The following is a 21,097-nucleotide window of genomic DNA, read 5'->3' as shown; positions in this document are numbered from 1 at the left end:
TATTTATCAGATGTGGCTTTTCTTATTGGCTCCCTTGTTCAATTGTTGACAAATTTTTGTTTTAATATCTCTATGTGGGAATAGGCACATCATATTCACCCAGTTCAGAAAAATACTAAAAGGATATACTACAGTCTATTTATTTATATAACATGGGCACATATATGAATATGTGCATAAAATATATAGTTAGAATATATAAACCAAAGTGTTGGATTGAACCTTTTTTGGAAATTCATATCTTTATTAATCTTGTTTCCACATCCAACACATAGCTCAGAACCTAAATAATTTAAGACTAGATGAGTCAATGAATCCCTCCTTCATAATTAAGGAAAGTCTGTAGCCACAGGGTCTGAGGAGCTCTATAAAACTAATTGGATGGGCACAAGAAATTTCACAATACCCTAAAATGGAGTGTCACATTCTGTGTGTGTTTGATTGTGGAGGACACGAATACAACTTCTCTCAGAAACCTCACAGAAGACCAGATCTATACACTTAGCTTTGTGTCCAGGCTCATGTAGAAACACACATCTTAGAAGGTCGCCTGCACTACCACGTTTAGCCAATTTGGCCCTTCCCTCCTCCTTCTAATACTAACATCCCAGCTAGTGACCTGAATGTTTCTGTGCTGCTAGTGATCCATGCAAAGGGACATAAGAGACAGGGGACAATTAGTGGTCTCAGTGTCTATTTGCATGAGTAAGTAACCTTGTAATAACTTTCCCAAGGACTAATCTCTTTCATTGGGGAAAACAAGACTTGGTCTTTTAGCCAACTGTGAAAATGACTTTCCAGAATTCTGTGAAATGAATCTCAAACCAGCAGCACATTCTACATTGAAAAAAGAAATGTACAACTTGACATCACTATTTATCACATTAATTCTGTCTCAGGTGAGAACTGGGAATCTCATTCTACCTCCTGTCCACCAGCCTTCCCATCTGTTTTCCACATGGAATAAGGATGTGTTGCTACCCATATCAGATGAGGGTGTTGGAATATTGTGGAAGGTGGTGAAGAACTCAGTCCTACAAATGCTATATAGCTGAGCTTCTAAGTGTTGTATAAGGAAAGGTCAGCCATTGCAAACATAAGTTACCAACAGCAGCTACCTTTCTTTTTTTTCTTGTTTGGGGTCCTAGGTCATAAACTCCTGACCTTGCACTTGTTAGGCATGTGCTATACCACAGTCCTAAAACCCCAGTCCCTATTTTTAGATGGATTTATAGTAAGGCAAGTCTAGACAGTGATCCTCCTGTTTATGATTTTCTTGTAGTTAGAATGATAAGCACATTGCTCTTACTGGCAGCTCTGTTTAATGAGATGAAGGACTCAAACATTTACCTAGGCTAGCTTCAAGCCGTGATCTTCCTGGTCTCTGCCTCCTGAGCAGCTGAGCAAGTATTTTTATGCTAAAATAGCAACTCTGATAATAAAATGGTAAACAATATTCAAATATATCATTAGAAAGTCAAATGCACTCTGTGACCGTCATTCCTATTCATAAGAGGTATCATTTTGTGCATGCTGTACATGGTATTTGTCCCTTTCTCTGCCTAGTTTACTCACCTCCTTTTTCCATCCCAGTATGTGCACTTGGTCATCTTGAAAGGTATTTGCCCCAGGCTAGATACTTGTTTCTAGGAAGATTTCCTTGAACTGCAAACATAAACTGATTTCTTCTTTTGTTTGCTTTCATCCAACTGTAGATTCTAGATTCCACTTCATCCTAGTTAGAATGGCTATAATCAAGGACTCTAGTAACAACAGATGCTGGAGGGGATGTGGCCAAAAGGAAACCCTAGTGCATTGTTGGTGGGAGTGTAAAGCAGTATGGAGGTTCCTCAAATATTTACATATGTATTGGGTCATAGCTTTTCCTTTCAATCAGTCTATAAAAGCAGGAACTGTGTATTTATATGCATATATACACACATCCACAAATAGACACACATACACTTATGTACACATAAACACACTCAAGCACACATTTGCACACACAGATATGTACACACCTACTCACAAACATACACATTCATACATAGACAAGTATACCACATAGACGCATGCAAACTCATACACACATATACACATATGTGTGCCTGCTTAGACACAGATTTGTACTACAGTCACTATATACACAGAAATTCACACACAAACATACACACACCTGCATTTAAAATTTTCCAGGACAGCTACTTGTTGTCTTGTGAAATAGTTATAAGGATACATTGTCCTGAAATATGAGGATACTTGTATTGTTGGCCAACCCTCTGCAATCTGGGGCATTATAAAAGTTGTTAAACATAAGCCATCTGATAACTAATAATAAAACATGGTATTACACATACTCTGTTAATCTGTGTCTAAGAGAATTCTTGAGAATATTTATTTGTTCTTCAATAAGCTTCAGAAGTTATGAAATGACTCTAATATATTGGAGCAGATGAACACTTGGAGATTTTTAGACAGACCATAAAGGAGTTATCCATCTTGACCTTTTCTGCAGCCATAGTTCTGACCTGGGTATCAGTTGGCTTTATTGGAATCCCCCAAAATCGTTATTAAGCTTCTCTTTGAGTCCATTTATTCACAGCTTCTCGGCAGAATCTTGGAAGGAGTTAACGGTTTCCATTTGTGCTCCCTTCACTTCCCAGAACTGCACAAATTTGTTCTCACCTGTCTTCAGTCCTCAGTTGATCACCCAGGTTCACATGCTTCCTCAGAACGCTGCCATTCTTTCCAGCTGTCCATCTGACCCGTTTTTCTACATTGCAAAAATCTCTTGATTTCAATCACGAGAGACGTCATCTGGGCCTATTTGATTCAGTAACCTAAATGCAGCTGTGAGAAGCAGCAAGAGGAGTCTGAAGTGAGATAGCACTTACCTCCCCAAGCAGAAGAGGAAGGCCTGAAAATAATGGCACCCCGACAGGTTCAAGGCAGCCTTCAACCCAAATTCTTTGTAGACATTGGTATCCTGTCTCTGTCTCCTGAGTGCCACGTGTAAAGAGAGCTGAGAACGAGAGGGTGGAGGTATGCCAGAGAAACCTATCAGTCCCTTGTGACTTGACGGTCTATATTTTCAGAGAATACTCAGGATTTCTGAAGCTACCAGCAGCAGCAGTATATGAGCATTCCTGTGCAGTAATTTCTAAGGGTCTGGAAAATACCAAATGTTTCCAGCTCTCATTTTAAAAATAAAAACGCGATATGTACTCATGAATCTCCTTTGGCCCCAAGCAACCATCTAGTATCAGATACTGCATTTCTCATCTTCTCCTGGTGCTACTGCCCTGGCACATTATCAGCTGCATCACGTACAACTGGCCTTGGAGATAGGAACTTTTGTTATTTTCCTCATCCTAAGGACAAGGAAAGCAAAGCTTACAATGATTGTTTTTCCCATTTGGTCTCGGAGCTCAGATTTAAAGACAGGTTTCATTCATTCCAAATCTATCGCATATTCGTTGGATAAATTTTATTGGATACCTTTACTATGCCAAATTCTCTAATAGGCATGGGTACTCTTCTAGAGTTCAGACTTTCTACTTGGGGCGGATGATAAACAAACAGGTGGTGCATTTATATGAGAAATGTGTGTGCAAACGTAAAAGGGAATCGAAGGGAGAATAGAGTGCATGCAGGAGGTAGTCTGGGTAAGATACAATCTTTCTCCTCAGGAGTATTCACACACACAAGTCTGGTGTGATGCAATGTAAAATAATTGCAGCAGCTCCGCAGAATTTCTGGTGCAGAGGAGAATGGGTGTGAAGGCTGCTGGTCTCTCACCAGTGCCCTCACAGGTACCACAGGTTGTACTCAGCACGTGAGTTGTAATTGGTCATTGGCTTTTCTATATTTCCATTCAACTTGTATGATTTTAGTTCTTTCCCACATACACAACCCCTAGTCCCATTCTTGGCAGAAGTTTTATGATCCCCGAAACATTCCTATCCTATTTTTTTTCCTTTCTTCATCTCCTGTTCCTCATCCTGGCCCTTCTGAATGCCCAAAGGCCAGTCATAAAAGACAATGGTGAGTAAGTGACACTGGTCCCAAACCAACAGATTTAAAAACAAAAAGTAATTTTGAGCTTGTCCCATCAGAAGCTCAGAGTGCCAAAGGAGAACATTTAAACTTTATAATTTTTACAGAATGTCTTGATTTCTATACAGAAGTTCAGGAGTCCAGGGTAGAAGGTGGAGTCTTGCTTTTTCAACAGTTACTAGCTGGCTTGTTCCACAGCGGACTCTAGGATGGTGATAGAATGAGGTACATGGGAACATCCACACATGGATATATGGGGATATATGGGCATATGTGTATGTGTGAGGACACTCAGTGGGGGAGACACATTCCAAAAGAAGCAATTGATCAATGAAAGAGTAAAAGAAAAAGTGAGAAAGCAGATGCTATTGTGCTTGAAAGTTAAAAATTTGTGGTGGGTGCAAACATGTCTCACAAAGTACTTGATAATTGTCTTTATAGTTAAACTTCTGTACCATAGAGGCACATTAAAGAATTTGGTGCCACATAAATACTTCTTTTTTTGTCATTGAAAACATTTAATAAATCCTACTGCTTGAGGGTCAAAATCCAGGGAAAGTTAACACTGAAAAGCAGGAAGAATGGTAACTTCTGCATACAAAACTCTTTATCATCTCATCAGTGTATTAAGAATTGATTTTACTGAAAGGAAATGTCAAATATCCTAAATTCCAACATGGATGACAATAACAGTTATGCATACTTAGAATCATGCATATTATACATAAATACTTCTTAACAGAATGAACAGATAGAGTCTCTGAGGCTTAATGCATAATTTTTGTTACATTGTTTTGAAGCATAAGAGCTTGTACACATTTCATCCCTAAAAAGTCAATGTTTCTTTATCCTATAAAATGGAATCTTTCCCTGGACATTTTTTTTTTTTGCAAAATTTAAAAGAGAAAAACCAAACCAAACCAAAACAACGCTACATGATCTTCATAACACTGTCTCTGACCTCTGGGAAAGGCTGCTCTGATTACTTTGGAGGTTAATGCTTCCGAAGCTATCCATGCAAACATTCTGAGAAGGGGGAAATCTGCCTGAGTCTCCAGCAAAACTCCACCAGAGGCCTGGGAAGTATTTTCACGGACTGACTAACAGGAGAGGACAAGGCAGTTCTAACCAACAGAACTTTCTGACTGAGCATAGGGCATGGTTCAGGAATAAGTGCACCAATTAACAAGAGGAAAACATCTGAGAGGATATAAACTTGCTTAGCAACATCACAGTCTTTGTTTTGTGGTGAAGGAAGGTGAATAAAACAGATTTCAGTAAATTAAATGTGGCAAAGACCTGTGTGATATCTCTTTTCTTTTCTTTTAATTTGATTGTCAAAGTGATGTGCTTATGTACAGTTACATAAGGAAGGTAGTGATTACATTATTTTTCTACCTCTCCCTCGTTTTCTCCTTCCCTTCCCTCTAGACTCCCCCCCCCCAAGTTGTACAATCCATTCCAGCATATTGTCTTGTAAATATCCTTTTGGTTCCCCCTTTGTCCTTTTTTTCATCATTTTGTTGTTCCCCTTTCCTTCCCTAGATCAGATAAACATATATACAATATCCAGGGTACCAAAATTGAATACAATGACAATTTGGGGATAAACCATAGAGGGGAAAACACAAAGGAAAAAAAGAAATCACATTGTACATTAAAAACAACAACAACAAAGTAAATCCTCTTGTGTTATGTCTTGGAATTCATTTTGCTTAACATCATCTTTTTTTTTTTGGTTGGTCGTGGGGCTTGAATTCTGGGCTTGGGTGCTGTCCCTGCACTCTTCAGCTCAAGGCAAGTGCTCTACCCCTTGAGCCACAGCGCCACTTCTGGTTTTCTAGTAGTTTATTGGAGATAAGAGTCTCACAGGCTTTCCTGCAGCCTCCTGAGTAGCTAGGATTACAGGTGTGAGCCATCGGCGCCTGGCACTTAGCATCATCTTATATAGTCATATGTACATAACTATTGAGCTCTTCTGCTCATCTGCTAAGATTATCCTAGATGTATACTAGTTATTACAAATAAGGGAAACCATGGAACCTATGTTTCTTTGGGTCTGGCTTACTTCACTTAATATGATTTTTTTTTACAAGTCCTTCCATTTCCTATCAAATGGGGCAGTGTCATTATTTGGATGGAAGCATAGAGTTCCATTGTATATATGTATATACCACATTTTCTTGATCCATTCATCTACTGAGGGGCGTCTGGGTTGGTTCCATATCTTAGCTATGGTGAATAATGCTGCAATAAACATGGTTGTGCTGGTAGCTTTAGTGTGGCCTTATTTGTGGTCATCTGGATAAATGTGCAGAAGTGTCATAGAGGAGCTCTATGTGTAGTCTTTTGAGGAACCTCCATATTGCTTCCCAGAGTGGATGAACAAGTTTACATTCCCACAAACAGTGTAGAAGTGTTCCCTTTTGGCCAAATTCCCTCCAGCATCTTTTGTTATTAGGCTTCTTGTTTATAGCTATTCTAACCGAGATCTTAAAGTGATCCTTTGATTTTAAACAACTCTTTGGTCCTAAAATTCTACTCAACCTCACTACAAGGAAAGAATCAAAAGCCCAACTCTGTCTATGACTGGTCACAGCCAAACAGTCTGGTGGAGGTGGAGCTAGAACCCAAGAGATGAATTGAATGGAAAGAGGAAAGGACACATTGAAACACAAGGAGGCTCTAGGCTGGTTAGCACTGTGTAAAGGTGACCGACCACGTGCTGACTGCAGAAGCTCCCCAGTGCTGAGTTCAAATGTAGCTGTGAACTGAATGCGAAGGTGACTTCCACATTCTGTGTGTCTTCTCCCACTGGCCCCCATTCCACATCACCTTTGCAAAACAGCTCTTGATTTTGCAAGAATAGCTTTCGTGGTATACAAAATTTACCTTGTACCAATCAGGCCGTATGTCACTCCAGCTTTGTTGTTTTTCGTTCGGGATTGCTTTGGGTATGAAAGAATTTTTGTGGCTCCATGAGGGAGGAAATATTTTAATATGAAAAACTAATATTTTAATATGAAAGAAAAATTCTGGCCTCAAATAGCTATAGTACTTTAAAATACCTTGAGACACGGACCATACTTGGGATTAAGGAGAGAAGTCTTCAGGAACAATTCCTGCTATCAGAGGTTCAACAGAGTGTGGGCCAGGCAATAGTCTAAACAGGTCTTCTGTTAGATATCATTTGTTCCCATGTCACGGATCAGAATTCAGAGAGGCTGAGAGGTTTTCTTGAGTTTACCAAGTCAGCAGCCTTTGTGTGTGCACTTAGCCTCCGTTCCTAGACTTGAAGCCTGGCTTTGTAAAGTAAGTTTCTCTCCCCTCTAGCAGCGCAGGTTTGGGTGGATGGGGATCACATGATCCCACGTAGCAGCTGTTGCCGGGAGTAAAAAATGCTTGAAAAGAGTAGCACCGTATCCTAATTACCTGTGGCAAGGAAAACATCTGTGGAGGGAAAGTAATGAAATTAGTTCTAACGTCTAGCAGTCACATACATTAATTGACATTAATTAATGCCAAATTACAAGACACGTCCTATGGAATCGCATCATGCACTCAGCAGAATTGAATATGGAAAGAATTCATCATACATCACACTATTACTGCAACCCTCTGGGGAATGAGAGTGATTGGTCCCTCATTATGAACTGCAGCCAATCTCTTTCTATTTCCATTACCAGGAGAAGGGAAACAAACTGGGGACACTTTCCCAAGGCAGCCAGCTCAAAATTGAGCATTTACCCTTCAGCTTCTAAATATCACTTTAGCTGTTCTGAACAAGAATTGAAGTGAAGAGTACTTCCAAGGCCTTTTCTTGTGTACTTGGTAATGCTCAGACCAAAGACAGGCATATTGTATGGTGTAACCACAGTTTTCAACAAAAGGGATGTAGGAAAAGAAAACATGCAGTGGAGATAAACACAGTCCTTTTTAGAGTTCACAATCACCCTCCATTCACATAGCTGAGACATGCTAGACCAGGGATCTGTTCACAGCTTGTCAAACTCTTGTCTCACATTACGGCCTTACCCCTAATGTTAGCATCTCATGTATATGCATATGTATTTTATATATGTTTTTCCTATATAGGCACACATCTATTGATACCTATGTCTATCAATATATATATATAGATAGATATAGATAGATAGATATGTATGATTGATATAGCTAGTTAGCTATAGATATGGATAGATAGATAGATAGATAGATAGATAGATAGATAGATGGATAGATTTTTAAAAATGGCAGGTTCACAATGCAATATTTTGGTAACCCACATTTAGAAAGTAGAAATTTACTGAGATACGTATATTAATAGGTGCTCCAACCACTTTTTCCTAGTGTTAATATTTTTTGCTCATGGTATATATTTCAAAACTAAGGAATTAACATTAATATCTTATCACTAATTGATAACCTGTTTCACAGTGTGAGCTTTAAGCATTTCCTCATAGAAGCGGGATGTCAGGACTGAATTGGACATGTTCCACAGCTTAGTTATTCCTCTGCTGTTGTCTATTTTCTTCTCTCATTTTTAGTTATTAGTAAACATTTGTGGATATCCAAATGGGTACAATCTTGCACAGATTATTATTTTCTTAGATAGTTCTCTTAAATTATTCTATTTTAATTATATGTATTTTAGCACATTACCTCATAGAGGAATTATTTTTATTAATTTATTAAAACATAGATAAATAAGCTCCTGACTTTCCATTTTTAGTAGCATAAAAGAGGTACAAAGGGGTTTCATTGTGATACTTACAACATGCATTCAAATATTTTCATCAAATTCATCCCAACTAACTACTTTTCTTTACCAACTTCCTTCCTCCCCAACCTTTTCTAATAGTTACTGATGAGTTTCATGGTGCTATTTTTATATACCTATATATAAAATATACAGCCCCCTATAATATTCACCCCTGCTATATACCTTTCTCTCTTTTTCCTCCTTCTGGTTCCTTTGCCACACATTCTCTCCCTTACAAATTCATCATGGTTTTTCTTTTTTGTTTTGTTGGGGGCGGGGGGCTTGAACTCAGGGTCTGGGCACTATTCCTTACCTGTTTTGCTCAAGACTAGTGCTCTACCATTCTGAGCCACAGCACCACTTCCTGTTTCCTGGTGGTTAATTGGAGTTAATGTTTCACAGACTTTCCTGCCTGGGCTGGCTTTGAATCAGGATCTTCAGATCTTAGCCTCCTGTGTAGCTAGGATTAAAGGCTTGAACCACTGACATCTGGCTATCTTTTTTTTAAGTCTAGATTCCATATTTTCATTAAAAAATGTTTTTAAACTTAGCTCCTCTCAATTAACATGATGATCTCCAGTTCAATTCATTTCCTGAAACTGCCATCATTTCATTTTAGTTGTTACTGAATTAGTAACATTGTATATATTGTATATATCCGTTGTATAGAGGCAGTGTACTTTCTTTATCTCATCATCAATTTCTGGGTGCTTAGCCATGGTCTGTTTCGTGGCTAACATGAATCGTGCAGTTCTGAATGTGGCAGTGCAAGGATCTCTCTGGCATGTTGGCTTATATTACTTTTAATACATGCCTAAGGATGCAGTATGAAATGATAATTGTATTTATAACTTATGGAAGAACTTCAATACTGATTTCCTTAGTGGCTATAGTAGTAAATCAAACTATATTTAACGGACATTGGCTCTAAACTTCCTGAGGTCTTCAATGCAACATGGCAGACTTGCAAACAAGTCAATAACCACTACCAACATTTCTACAAATCACTTCCTCGTTGAGTTTCACTCCTCTTATCAGCAAAATCAATGGACATTTCCTAATCTGTAGTGTTGTTTTGATCAAATATACTGGATAAATGTAATCATCTTTTAGAATGTCTGGCACATAGATATTCAGTAACTACATTCCATAGACCTAACTGTTCTCCCAATTCTTATATAAATGAATTATAAATAAGGCATTTGTGTGTGTGTGTGTGTGTGTGTGTGTGTGTGTGTGTGTGTGTGTGTGTGTGTGTGTGTGTGTGTGTGTGTGTGTGTGTGTGTGTGTGTTTGATGGTCATGGGGCTTGAACTCTGGGCCTAGGTGTCAATTTTACAAACTATAATGGAAGTTATACTTGTCATTAGCAACCCCCAAATCAAGAAATTTTGTTTTAATTTACTTATTCAAAGTTTTTATTCATAGTAAGAGTTGTAGAAGTAGGGAAGCTCTAGATTCATTTTAATCTAAAGCCTACTTGTTTAGGTTTGGCTTAGACCCAAAGAAACATAGGCTCTATGTTTTCCCTCATTAGTAACAATTAATATTTGTGTAGTATAGTCCTAGCAGAGGATCACCATAGCTCAATAGTGATAAATGATGCTAATCAAAATGAACTCCAAGATATGGAAACAAAGGTTTTTTGTTGTTGATGTTGTTGTTTTTGTGTACCATATGAAGTCGTCCTCCCCCCTTCCTGCTTTGGTGTATCCTTTATAATCACTGGTTTTGATTCTAGTACCCTGTATCTTGCATATATGTTTATCAGATTGCGGGAAGGGAAGGAGAATAACAAAATGGTGAAACAAGGACACAGGGCTAACCAATGCAACGGTGGTACTCACAAGCCACTAGGTTAGAAATGAACTTCACAGCTTGTGGAGGTGATTTTTTTGATTGCTGTATATTTATTCAAATATTTTCATAGATAATTCATGTACTATTGAGTGCATTGTAAGGTTCTTATGACATTCCAACTAGATCGAGGAAGACTAATTCAAAGAAGTCTAGCTCTTAAGATCTAGATAAAGCTCATAGAATATTTTAAAATACATTTAAACAAGTGTAATCCCAAGAAAGGCAGCTTTAGAATAATGTAAGTACAATTCTTTGAGTTGTCCAAAACATACAATGCACAGGAACTCTTTAGTTATGTAGTTCACTTGTTGATTATCTGGCTACAGGTTCAGTTGCTAATGTAAAACTTGCACCTAATAACTTCCAACATTGCTTTTAAATAAAGACCTTAAGTTGTAGCAATAAACAAAACACAAGATACAATTAAAACAATACTGCAGTTTATCAAAAAAACACATAAGAAATTTCAACTCTTAATCCTTTGAGTTATAAAAATCAATGATTTGGCTAACTTATAAACAAGTTTTTCATGTAATTATTTGCATAACTCTAGTAATGCTAGAAGAAGCAGGTATAAGATCAAAATATTTAAAAAAACACTAAAAACATAAAAATACTTAGCCCCATTATTTATCTGTAGGACATGTTCATTTATGCCTACATTTCAGTATTTATATGATTGTTCTATTTTAAAAGTCACATCCAAAGGATAAACAAAACGACCTATGAATTGTCATTATTTGTTTATTTCTTAGTTTGTGAAAACGTCCTTAACTTGTCAATATAGCAAACAAATTTCAGCTCTGATTGCTATGCAAAAGAACAGAAGATAATTTTCTTTGCAATTAACTTTATAGTTCAATTGCATACAGGCATCATGCTAAGTGAAAAAATTACTAACTGCACTACAGGCATTAAATACTGAAAAAATTAACAGTTTATTATAATTTATTTTATTTAACAATCTAGGAAGTTCGCAGCCATCAGCAGTTCCAGTGCAATTTCAGGTGCAATTGGGAATTCAGGAATCTCGGGGGAGCTGTTAGTGTAGCGAACCTTGTAGGTAAAATACATGCATACTTTTGATAGCACATGTGAAGGTATCTCTCTCAAATTGACCTCATTGGTTTCATTCTCAGCAAACTGACCCGGGCCACTCAACCTGGCTTTTATTGTTCCTGATGTTAGTGCATGCTTTCTTTTTACAATGAATTCGTGACCATCAGGAGATATTAACTTGACATACATGGCATCAGGGCCTTCACAGCCACCATAGGTCTTCTCCTCTCCATCCATTATGTTCTTATACAATTTTACTTTGGTTCCACAGGAACTTTAGTAGTTTCTTGCGAATCCCACCGCAAATGTAGCCACCGCAGCAGTCTTCCCCTTCCTGTGGGGGTGATTTGAGGGAGAGGGATAGTGGGAGAAAAATGAGGGAGAGGGTAAAAATGACAAGAAATGTACTTATTACCTTACTTATGCAACTGTAACTCTTCTGTACATCACCTTGACAACAAAACTAAATTAAATTTTTCAAAAAGCTCACTGATTTTATTAGTTTCCCTTACATCTTTTTCTCACACATTCTATGAGCTTGACTCTAAGCCTGGCTGTATCATATAACAAGAAGTGTGTCAAGCAATTTCAGGCATTGTATTGAGACTCAGTGCTTCACAGAGGAAGGAGATGATCTTTGCCTGTACCTCTCCTTGCTTCTCATTTACCAGGGTCTGGGTTTGAAGCCTTTCTTCTAAACCAAACCAGTGTCATGGGGTCTAGGAAGCTTGAGCTGATTTCAACCCAACGGTCTTAATATGTAAGCGTGTTCATTCATTAAAAGCTCCAAAATTGGCCTGTTCAGAAATGGACAGAGATGATTCTATATTAAGCAGGTCCCTTGAAATACCTAATGGAAGAATACATAACAGAGCACTCAAAATCAGTTTAGTGTAGCCAGTCTTACTAAGGGGCCTAGGATGTGCCTCCGAATTATCTCATCATTGTGAAGGATAGCAAAAAGAAAAAAGAAGAATATGCTCATTCATAATAACAACTGCATTGAACAAATTCTATTTTGAATATTTTGTCTATATATTATTTCAGTTAGTTCTGTCTACTGGCCAGACTGCTTTATGATAGTGGTATCTCTGTTTTAGCAGTTGAAAGAATCAAGATTGGGATGAGAATCTGGCTTAGTGGTAGAGTGCTTGCCTAGCATGCATGAAACCCTGGGTTCAATTCTTTAGTACCACATAAACAGACAAGGCTGGATGTGGCACTATGGCTCAAGTTGTAGAGTGCTAGCCTTGAGCACAAGAAACTCAGGGACAGTGCCCAGGCCCTGAGTTCAAGCACCAGGACTGGGAAAGACAGAGGGTGGGAGGAGGAGGGGAGAGAGAGAGGGAGAGAGGGGGGGAGGGAGAGAAACAGGGGAGGAAGGAAAGAAAGAGAAAGAAAGAAAGAAAGAAAGAAAGAAAGAAAGAAAGAAAGAAAGAAAGAAAGAAAGAAAGAAAGAAAGAGAGAGAGAGAGAAAGAGAAAGAAAGAGAGAGAGAAAGGGAAGGAGAGAGGGAGGGAAGGAGAGAGGGAGGGAAGGAAGGGAGAGAGAAAGAAAAGAAAGAGAAAGGGAAGGAAGAAGGGAGGGAAGGAAGGGAGAGAGAAAGAAAACAATGAAAGAAAGAAAGAGAGAGAGAAAGGGAAGGAGGGAGGGAGGGAAGGGAGAGAGAAAGAAGAGAAAGAAAGAAAGAAAGAAGAGAGAGAGAAAGGGAGGGAGGGAGGGAAGGGAGAGAGAAAGAAAAGAAAGAAAGAGAAAGAAGGAAGGAAAGAATGAAGGAAGGAAGGAAGAGAAAGAAAGAAGCAAGATTCCAGAGGATGAAGTTACTTCCTCTAAACAATGCAGCTAGTAAGTGACTGTTCCCCAACTTAAGACCAGGCTCATGGTCACAAATCTTCATGGTTTCTATGTCCCCAAGCTACCCTTGGAATCAATGAAGTCACTCAGAACACTGTGCAATGGTCTAGTGGAGTGTGAAATTGTGAGGTAAGGAGTTTCTGTCCCACAGAGATGACCACTCTGGGAGGAAATGAGTCCCAGAAATTATTTTTTAAGAAAAGCGGCCTTGAGTTATGCTCTAAAATGGAACTACAGGAATTCTGGAGAATGAGATGGGAAAGGATGAGTAGAGGACTTGTCAGCAGTTCCATTGTGAAGGTAGTTTATTTAGATTGGATGGCAAAAGTAGTGTAGTTCTGTATGCCCAGAGAAGGCTGCAGCGTGAATGACTGTTATGAGTAGAATGTTTCCGTCGTGGTCCTGAGTTTGCTAGCAGCTGCATTAGTCAGTCATTGATAGGAAGGGTGCTTGCTGCATCCCAGAACATTTTTGGATGCACACAGACCTACACAATGTCTCATGTACACATACTCCCTGAAAGTGCGGACATGTTAATTACCTTAAGAGAAATCACCAATCAATTCTAAATCCTTCCTGGCACATTGCTGCCCATTCACACTTTGTGGGAGTGGGGGTATCCCCTGCTGAGCTCTTCATTTCATGTTTCTGATCTCTTACTGTACCTCATCCTATACAGGTAAAGCAGCTTAATTGCTTAATTTACAAATGTATATTCGAATAAGCATACATGGTCCAGTAGAATTTTATTCGCTGTCTACTATGTGCTAGGATAGATATTAAAAACTAGACAAAGTACATCAGAGAATGAGAGAGAGAGAGAGAGAGAGAGAGAGAGAGAGAGAGAGAGAGAGAGAGAGAGAGAGAGAGAGAGAGAGAGAGAGAGAGAGGGAGAGAGGGAGAGAGAGAGAGGAGACCAAAAATATAGAACTACAGGAGTCTATTTTCCTGAAGACCACAGGGTTTATATTCTCATTTTCCAGGTGACAGAAATAAATAACTACCATGGCATTGTCATGTTGAGCTGACCCCTCTGGTTGGAATGAGCAGGATAATGTGTGCTGGAGAATAATTCTGGATGATCCTCAGAAATTACAGTGATCTGAAATTGAGAACTTCTATAGTAACAGTCTGGGAAGAGCCATTGTAGTGAAGAGAAAGTGAATTGAAAGTCTCAAATACAATGAAAAGTTTAGCCAAGTTCCTGAACATAAAATAAACCAGATGAGAGTAATCACAAGAATTAAGGAGATGATCCTGGGAGGGAGGATGGAGTGGTAGACAGTGGAAGGTTTTGAATTCATGTAATGAGGTGAAAATCATTTTAGGTAGGATGTCCATGATCTGATTACTAAAGCACACATTCAGTATCTCCAGCAATGGAGACTGAATGGGTGTAAGAGTTACTGTTACTTGTATCTATTGAAAACAAAGCTTTAGGCTCAAGAATGTCTCAATTCTGATCCAGTTCTAAATCATAGTAGAAGAAACACCATTATCTTAATAATTACTGTGCATAATAGCAGCCTAAAAGTTTTAATAGTACATGCATGCATTTAAAGATCAAAATGTGGGGTGAATTTGTCTAAAATGAAAAATGTATCATGAAGTCACAAGTATCCTTGCAAGTTCTGAAGGTGTATCATTTGGGAGAGAAAAATCTAGAGAACAAAAGTTTATTCACCAGAATGGTAAGCACTTCTGTTTACAACAGAAGGAGAGTTGGAAGTAAGGGAATAATAATAATAATAATAGTAATAATATTAAAATGATGTACCTAAAGATTGTGAGGCTTGTGTAAGTTTTGGAGGCAGCAAGGGAAATATAGAATATCTCCTGAGACTCTAAACCACTGTATATTTTTCTCCCCATCCTCCTTTGTTCTTTTTAGATTCACAATACTTAACATGTCGAATGCAGAATTGCACAGATGCCAACAAGAATAAACCTTTTCCAGGCTACATTGACCCGGACTCTCTGATTGTCCAAGATGATTACGTATTTGTCCAGGTATGAGAGATCTACTTTACTGAATGTCTCACAAGCACTTCTGTTTCTTGTTTCTTTTCCTTCTGCAGCCTTTTTCTGTTTGCGTCCACTTAAGAATAGAAAGAAGGAAGGAAGAAGGAAGAAATAAACAAGAGGGGGAGGGAAGGAAGGAGGGAAGGAAGGAGGGAGGGAAGGAGGGAGGGAAGGAAGGAAGGAATGAAGGAACGAAGGAAGGAACGAAGGAAGGAACGAAGGAAGGGAGGGAGGGAGGGAGGGAGGGAGGGAGGGAGGTAAAGAAGGAAGATCGACAGAGATCTATTACTGAGTGTATATGCTTGTGTACTCACAGAATATTAATTAGATCCTTCTGCAATATCTGCAATACCTTATCAACAAGTCACAAAGGTGCTGTTTAGAGCAGGAAGATTATCTAGAGGATGATGCACAGTTTTATTTGTCCCCTTCATCTGTTTTCCAAAGATCTACTTGGCAAAGAAGCTCCTAGTCCTCAAAGGGACTGAGCAGATATGTCAGTCTCTTCTTATCAGGAATGTGGCCAGTTAATCTTTCCTCTCCCCAGAGCTACCTGCAAAGCAGAATAAAGGATATAAAGAGCCACTGTACAGTGTACTGGCTGGAGGTGGAGAGAAGATGGAAGCTGGAGTAAGAGTAATCAGCTGTTATTGTTAGGTGCTGACTGTGTTTGAAAGAAAGAGAGACTTTCAGCTGTATTCCACCAGGCTTGTCCCCTCCTAAGAGAGCAAGAAACGCTTTGAGAAGCTGAGATTTCATGTGTCGTTAGAAGAGACAGGGAGTCCCATTGCTTTCTTTTCAGCACCTGTGAAAAGATTTTAGGCTGATGTGGACAATGCATTTACAAGTTTTGTCATTGCTTTTCATGTTACAAACGACAGAGCCAGAATTGCTCAATAGCTGAACTAGGTATGTGTATTTATACACACATATACATTTAAATTGCAGCACAATTTGCAAAGTGATCCTTCCATCTTGCTAGAGTCGAGACACATTCTAGGCACATTGTAGACATTAATGTTTTGATTTGAACAAAATAATTTTGATTTCAAAGATCTCATTCTAGGCTTTCCACAAGCAATATGTTTAAATGCCCACCACAACAACATTACCCTGTTTTTAAGATGGTTTACAAATGACTTTGCAGACACCCTTTCCCTCTTCTTCAAAGACATAAGTAATAGATACTTTGATAATTTCAATAGACATTAAAATGGCTTACACATACAGGTGCTGTGCAATTCATTTCTCTATCAACTCTGCTTCCAGGACCCTGGAGAGAGAGAAACTGATAGTAGAAACTTTTGGGTTTCTATCAACAGTTTAACCCCCCCCCATTTGCAGATTCTGCATGAAGCACTTCACCCATTTTCTCTACACCACTATGAGCTCCATCGCATCCCCCTCGCCTCCTATGAACTTTATAGCAGTGGAGATGGCCACGTGCCAGTCACAACCCCAAGTGTCTGAAGTACTTTCATCCCAAACACTTGACATTCTGAGAACACAAACTCCAGTTGGCGGCATTCAAACTCAAGTTCTTCACGCAGGTTTAAAGACTGAATGCCAAGGAAGGGATTGGCAGGGGCACATTCCACATTGCTCCCAGCATAGTGCTTATACCCAGGTGGGAAGCACCCTCTCTCCTTTTCCTTAACCCACTAGGATCCTTCCACCTGTCTCTCTGGTACAAATCTGGCCCAGTCTTTACACCTGAAAGATCCAAACTTGGAATACGTTTAGGCCACAATCCTGCCGTGGCTTTCCCAGCACCAAGGATACATGCTCACAGCCATGGACTTGACACCATCACATGGGAATTCAGTTCCCCTTTTCGTGTGGCACGAACCGTTTCCTTCTAATACAGCCTGAGAACCTGTTTGTTTAGGGAGTTGGAGCTGGAGAGCAGAGCTGCTAAGGGACTGTGAGACCATGGATTTCAAGGCTTCTGTCTCTCACTGGGGGAAACACACAGCTCTGGGGAAAACTGAACCACAATGCAAATTAAGGAATCGTACTAGTGTCCACTTGGTGCAGTGTCAGCCTCTGGCCGCGTATGTACAGTGTGTATGTGGTTTCAGAGCTAAATGCCAGTTTCTTCCCTGTTGTCACCCTGGGCATTCGTGCTGCTGTATGGTGATTGGTCTCTTGTATTCAGGCATCTGTTCTGTGACCTGTAGTCATTTAACAGGTCTCCTCACAACCTTGTTTTTCTGATCCAGCTGACCTCGGGAGGAAGACCACATTATTATGTGTCCTACCGAAGGAATGCATTCACCCAAATGAAGCTTCCCAAATACGCGTTGCCCAAGGTATGGCCTGAGTTGTTCTTTTTCCTTTTACTTCTTGCCTCCAGTGTCCACATAGCCCTGCCTCCACCCAGCTTCCACCTCGTTGGTTTTCCAGAATCATCTCTCATGGCTGCTCATCTGTTTCCTGTGTTGTGGCTTCCTTTCTTTTACTGTTTGTGTCAGTTTCTCTGCTCTCTTTCTCTCTGCCGTTTAGTCTCTCACATTCTCCTCTCCCTTGGTCTTTGAAGTAGGAGCTGTAGCACCTGACTGGATGAGTAAGCAGTGTGTTTTGCTTTTCAATATGCAGTATTGAAAACTTGCTTTCCGATATTAAGCATTTTCAAAGAATTTCTTTTCAAAGCATTTCTATCGAGGCAGAAATAAACATGTTGGCCACCTGGTATACAGTCAACAGGTGGGCCGCATCATGTGGTTGTTGTTAATTGTTTCCTGCTAGGGGTTACAGCCACATGGCAGGAACTTCTGCTTTCTTTCTCAGTGAGAGACTCAGGAGACTGTGCTTGGAGTTCTGAGGCACAGACCTGCAGAACTTTAACAACAGTTAAAGACTGTCGGTGGCTGACACCATCCCCAGGCTGTCTTGCCTGGAACAGTGAAACACTCTGTTAATATGGAGCTCCACCTAGTGGAGGACTTCAGTCTGACAATAACCATGTGCATCCCTGGACATTTCTGTGGCCAGCTTTTATTAATCACTTCTGGCTTAATTTCAGAACAAGAGAGATGTATGTGCAAGAGGTGAAGACAAGAGTGTTCTTGTCTCTTTCTCTTGTGTTTTTACAGTTGCCATTGTAGTAAGCCATCTTGGACTAACACCAGCTATATAGATCCTCAGGAGATTATATTACAGGCATAGCATAAGTATACAGCAGGAATGCTCTCCAGGAGAAATGATAATACAAAATGTCTCCAGTTTATCCAAGCAGAAATCCCTGATTGGACCAACACTCTACCCCATACCTTATCAGTGAAGGATGAGTGTCTATAGATCATAGCCCAATAGAGGTAATGTCACACATTGGAACACCCTATTAACTCAAATCCACTCTATCCATGCTAACAGTTATTGTTTTCAGCTTTTGAAAGATTAGCAGCTATGGTAATTACCCAGAATCAGGTCTGTGAGAGTTTGTACATTTAAGTTCTTGCTCTTGATTTGCATAATTGTTTTTTTTTCTTTTCCTTAGTAAGGTAAGAATTACCAACAGTGATATTTTACCTTGGATGAAAATTAGATGCACCTCATATGCAAGAGGAAAACTAATTATTTTTTTAAATAAAATATCCCATGATTATCTCCTAGGATTCTCTCCTGAGGGAGATCAATGCATTACCTTGTAAGTAAAACAGAGCTGCCTCGTACCCTGAGTCATTTCTTTTGAGAAAAAAAAGAAGCATTTGACTCACAAAATGTACATTTAAAATCAAGAATTGTACTCAATGCCACGAGATTGTCTAGGTCAAGAGTAAGAAACTAAGTCCTGAAATAGCAGATTTTACTTATCTTATGATCATGCCTAGCATGATCACATGTTCTTTAAATAGAAATCTTCACCCAAACCAACGGTACCACTTCTGACATCTATGGCCATGTTTGTGTCTGTCTGTCTGTCTATTTATCTATCTGTCTATCTATATACTTCTATTCCTATAAAAATAAAGTCATAACTACTATTGTTAAAACATAGACACTATGTTGAAAATGAACTTTACAACTTGGAGGAGAGAGAAGAGGTGGGGAGGTGGGGAGGGAAGGGATGGTAGGGGAAAAACAAAGGAGAGGGTAACAATGCTGGATAGGAAATGTACTCATTACTCATGTAACTATAACCCCTCTGTACAGTATCTTTACAATATAAATATATCTTAGAAAAGAAAACCCAAAAGAATATTTTTTTTGTCAGTCATGGGGTTTGAACTCTTAGCTGGGGTGTTGTCCCTCAGCTCTTCAGCTAAAGGCAAGTGCTCTACCACTTGAGCCACAGTGCCATTTCTAGTTTTCTGAGTGGTTTATTGGAGTGAGATTCTCACGGACTTTCCTGCCTGGGTCAGCTTTGAAATGCCATCCTCAGATCTCAGCCTCCTGAGTAGCTTGGATTACAGGTGTGAGCCACTGGCACCCAGCTTACGAATAAGTTTTTTAAACTAAAAAAAAAAAACAACAACAACATAGTACCACCATCTTCTCCATGGTAAAACTATTGTATATTGTATGTTGGATCCAAAAACATGGAGAGAAGACTCCTCCTTGGGCGAAGAAGTATGGTATATAGTAGTTTAAAATCAGAGCAATTCTTGTGGCTGTGTACTGGAGACTTGGGAGATGGGCACTTTGCTTTTCTTGTCCATGGGCATCTCAAAGATTGTTGCTGACAGCTGTCCCCTGTAGCATCTAGCCAATCTGGAAGGCAAAGTTCTACTTTGAACCTGAATCTGCTTCCTATCCCTCCTCCTTCTGTTCCCCAGAGAGCATGTTCCCTGACTCAGCCTCATTTGAGCTCTGAAAGCAGAATGAATGCAGTGATTAATCTAGCTTGTTACCACAAAAATGGGAACTAGCATGGCAAATGAGTAAATTATTTGGTCTAGGTGGGTGTGTATTATATAAAGCAACGAGATGCCTCATTAGAGTCCCATTACACCTTCAAAGAAAAGCCCCCGAGGGGCGGAGTGAGCCGCTGAAAAAGTGTGTGCATTCCTTCCATCGCCTTCTATCCCAGCCTCCGTGCTGCCCCTGGAAAAGAACGAGGCTGAATGAACAATGTGCTGAATGAAGGCATGGAGACCAACCAGCACTTTCATGTTCATTTTCTCTAATCGTCAGCTGTCATTGGGTCAATTCTTGAAAGACTTGACTTTCCAGATCTGTGTTAAAAACGAATTACTAATATAATAATAAAGCAAATGCCAAGCAGGGAGAGGGCTGAATTTTAATACTGCTGCTAACACATTCAACCCTCGACTAGGAGTAGGGAACCTTTTTTTTCTTTCATTTTCCTCTCTGCTCAGGGACCTCTGGATAGTCACATCATCACTCATGGGCCATGCAAAATTATCAATACAGACAGATGATCCATGGGAAGCTGATGAACACCTCAGCATCTATTCCATCATGTATCAAATGATTTTGAACAATGTGCATGCCCAGATGTTTCCCAAACCCTGCTAGACAGA

At 39.5% G+C, this 21,097-nt stretch overlaps 1 protein-coding gene and 1 pseudogene across 5 annotated transcripts in view; one reads left to right on the top strand and one right to left on the bottom strand.

Annotated features, from left to right (window-relative positions):
- The window catches only part of Sorcs1 (sortilin related VPS10 domain containing receptor 1), a 477,489-nt gene that overhangs the window by 353,548 nt on the left and 102,844 nt on the right, over positions 1-21,097 (top strand). For all 5 annotated transcript variants that reach the window (XM_069987934.1, XM_069987933.1, XM_069987931.1 and 2 more), the window contains exons 7-8: positions 15,481-15,599; positions 17,834-17,923. In XM_069987934.1, the coding sequence (XP_069844035.1) occupies positions 15,481-15,599; positions 17,834-17,923 (209 nt within the window). The remainder of the gene's footprint in view (positions 1-15,480; positions 15,600-17,833; positions 17,924-21,097) is intronic.
- Positions 11,592-12,061, bottom strand: LOC138803860 (elongin-C pseudogene; annotated as a pseudogene).

The sequence above is a fragment of the Dipodomys merriami genome, unplaced genomic scaffold (assembly GCF_024711535.1).
Source record: "Dipodomys merriami isolate MVZ:Mamm:240054 unplaced genomic scaffold, mDipMer1.0.p SCAF_35, whole genome shotgun sequence".
Classification (NCBI taxonomy): domain Eukaryota; kingdom Metazoa; phylum Chordata; class Mammalia; order Rodentia; family Heteromyidae; genus Dipodomys; species Dipodomys merriami.
The sequence above is the reverse complement of the archived record's forward strand: the minus strand, read 5'-3'. Positions and strand labels throughout refer to the sequence as shown.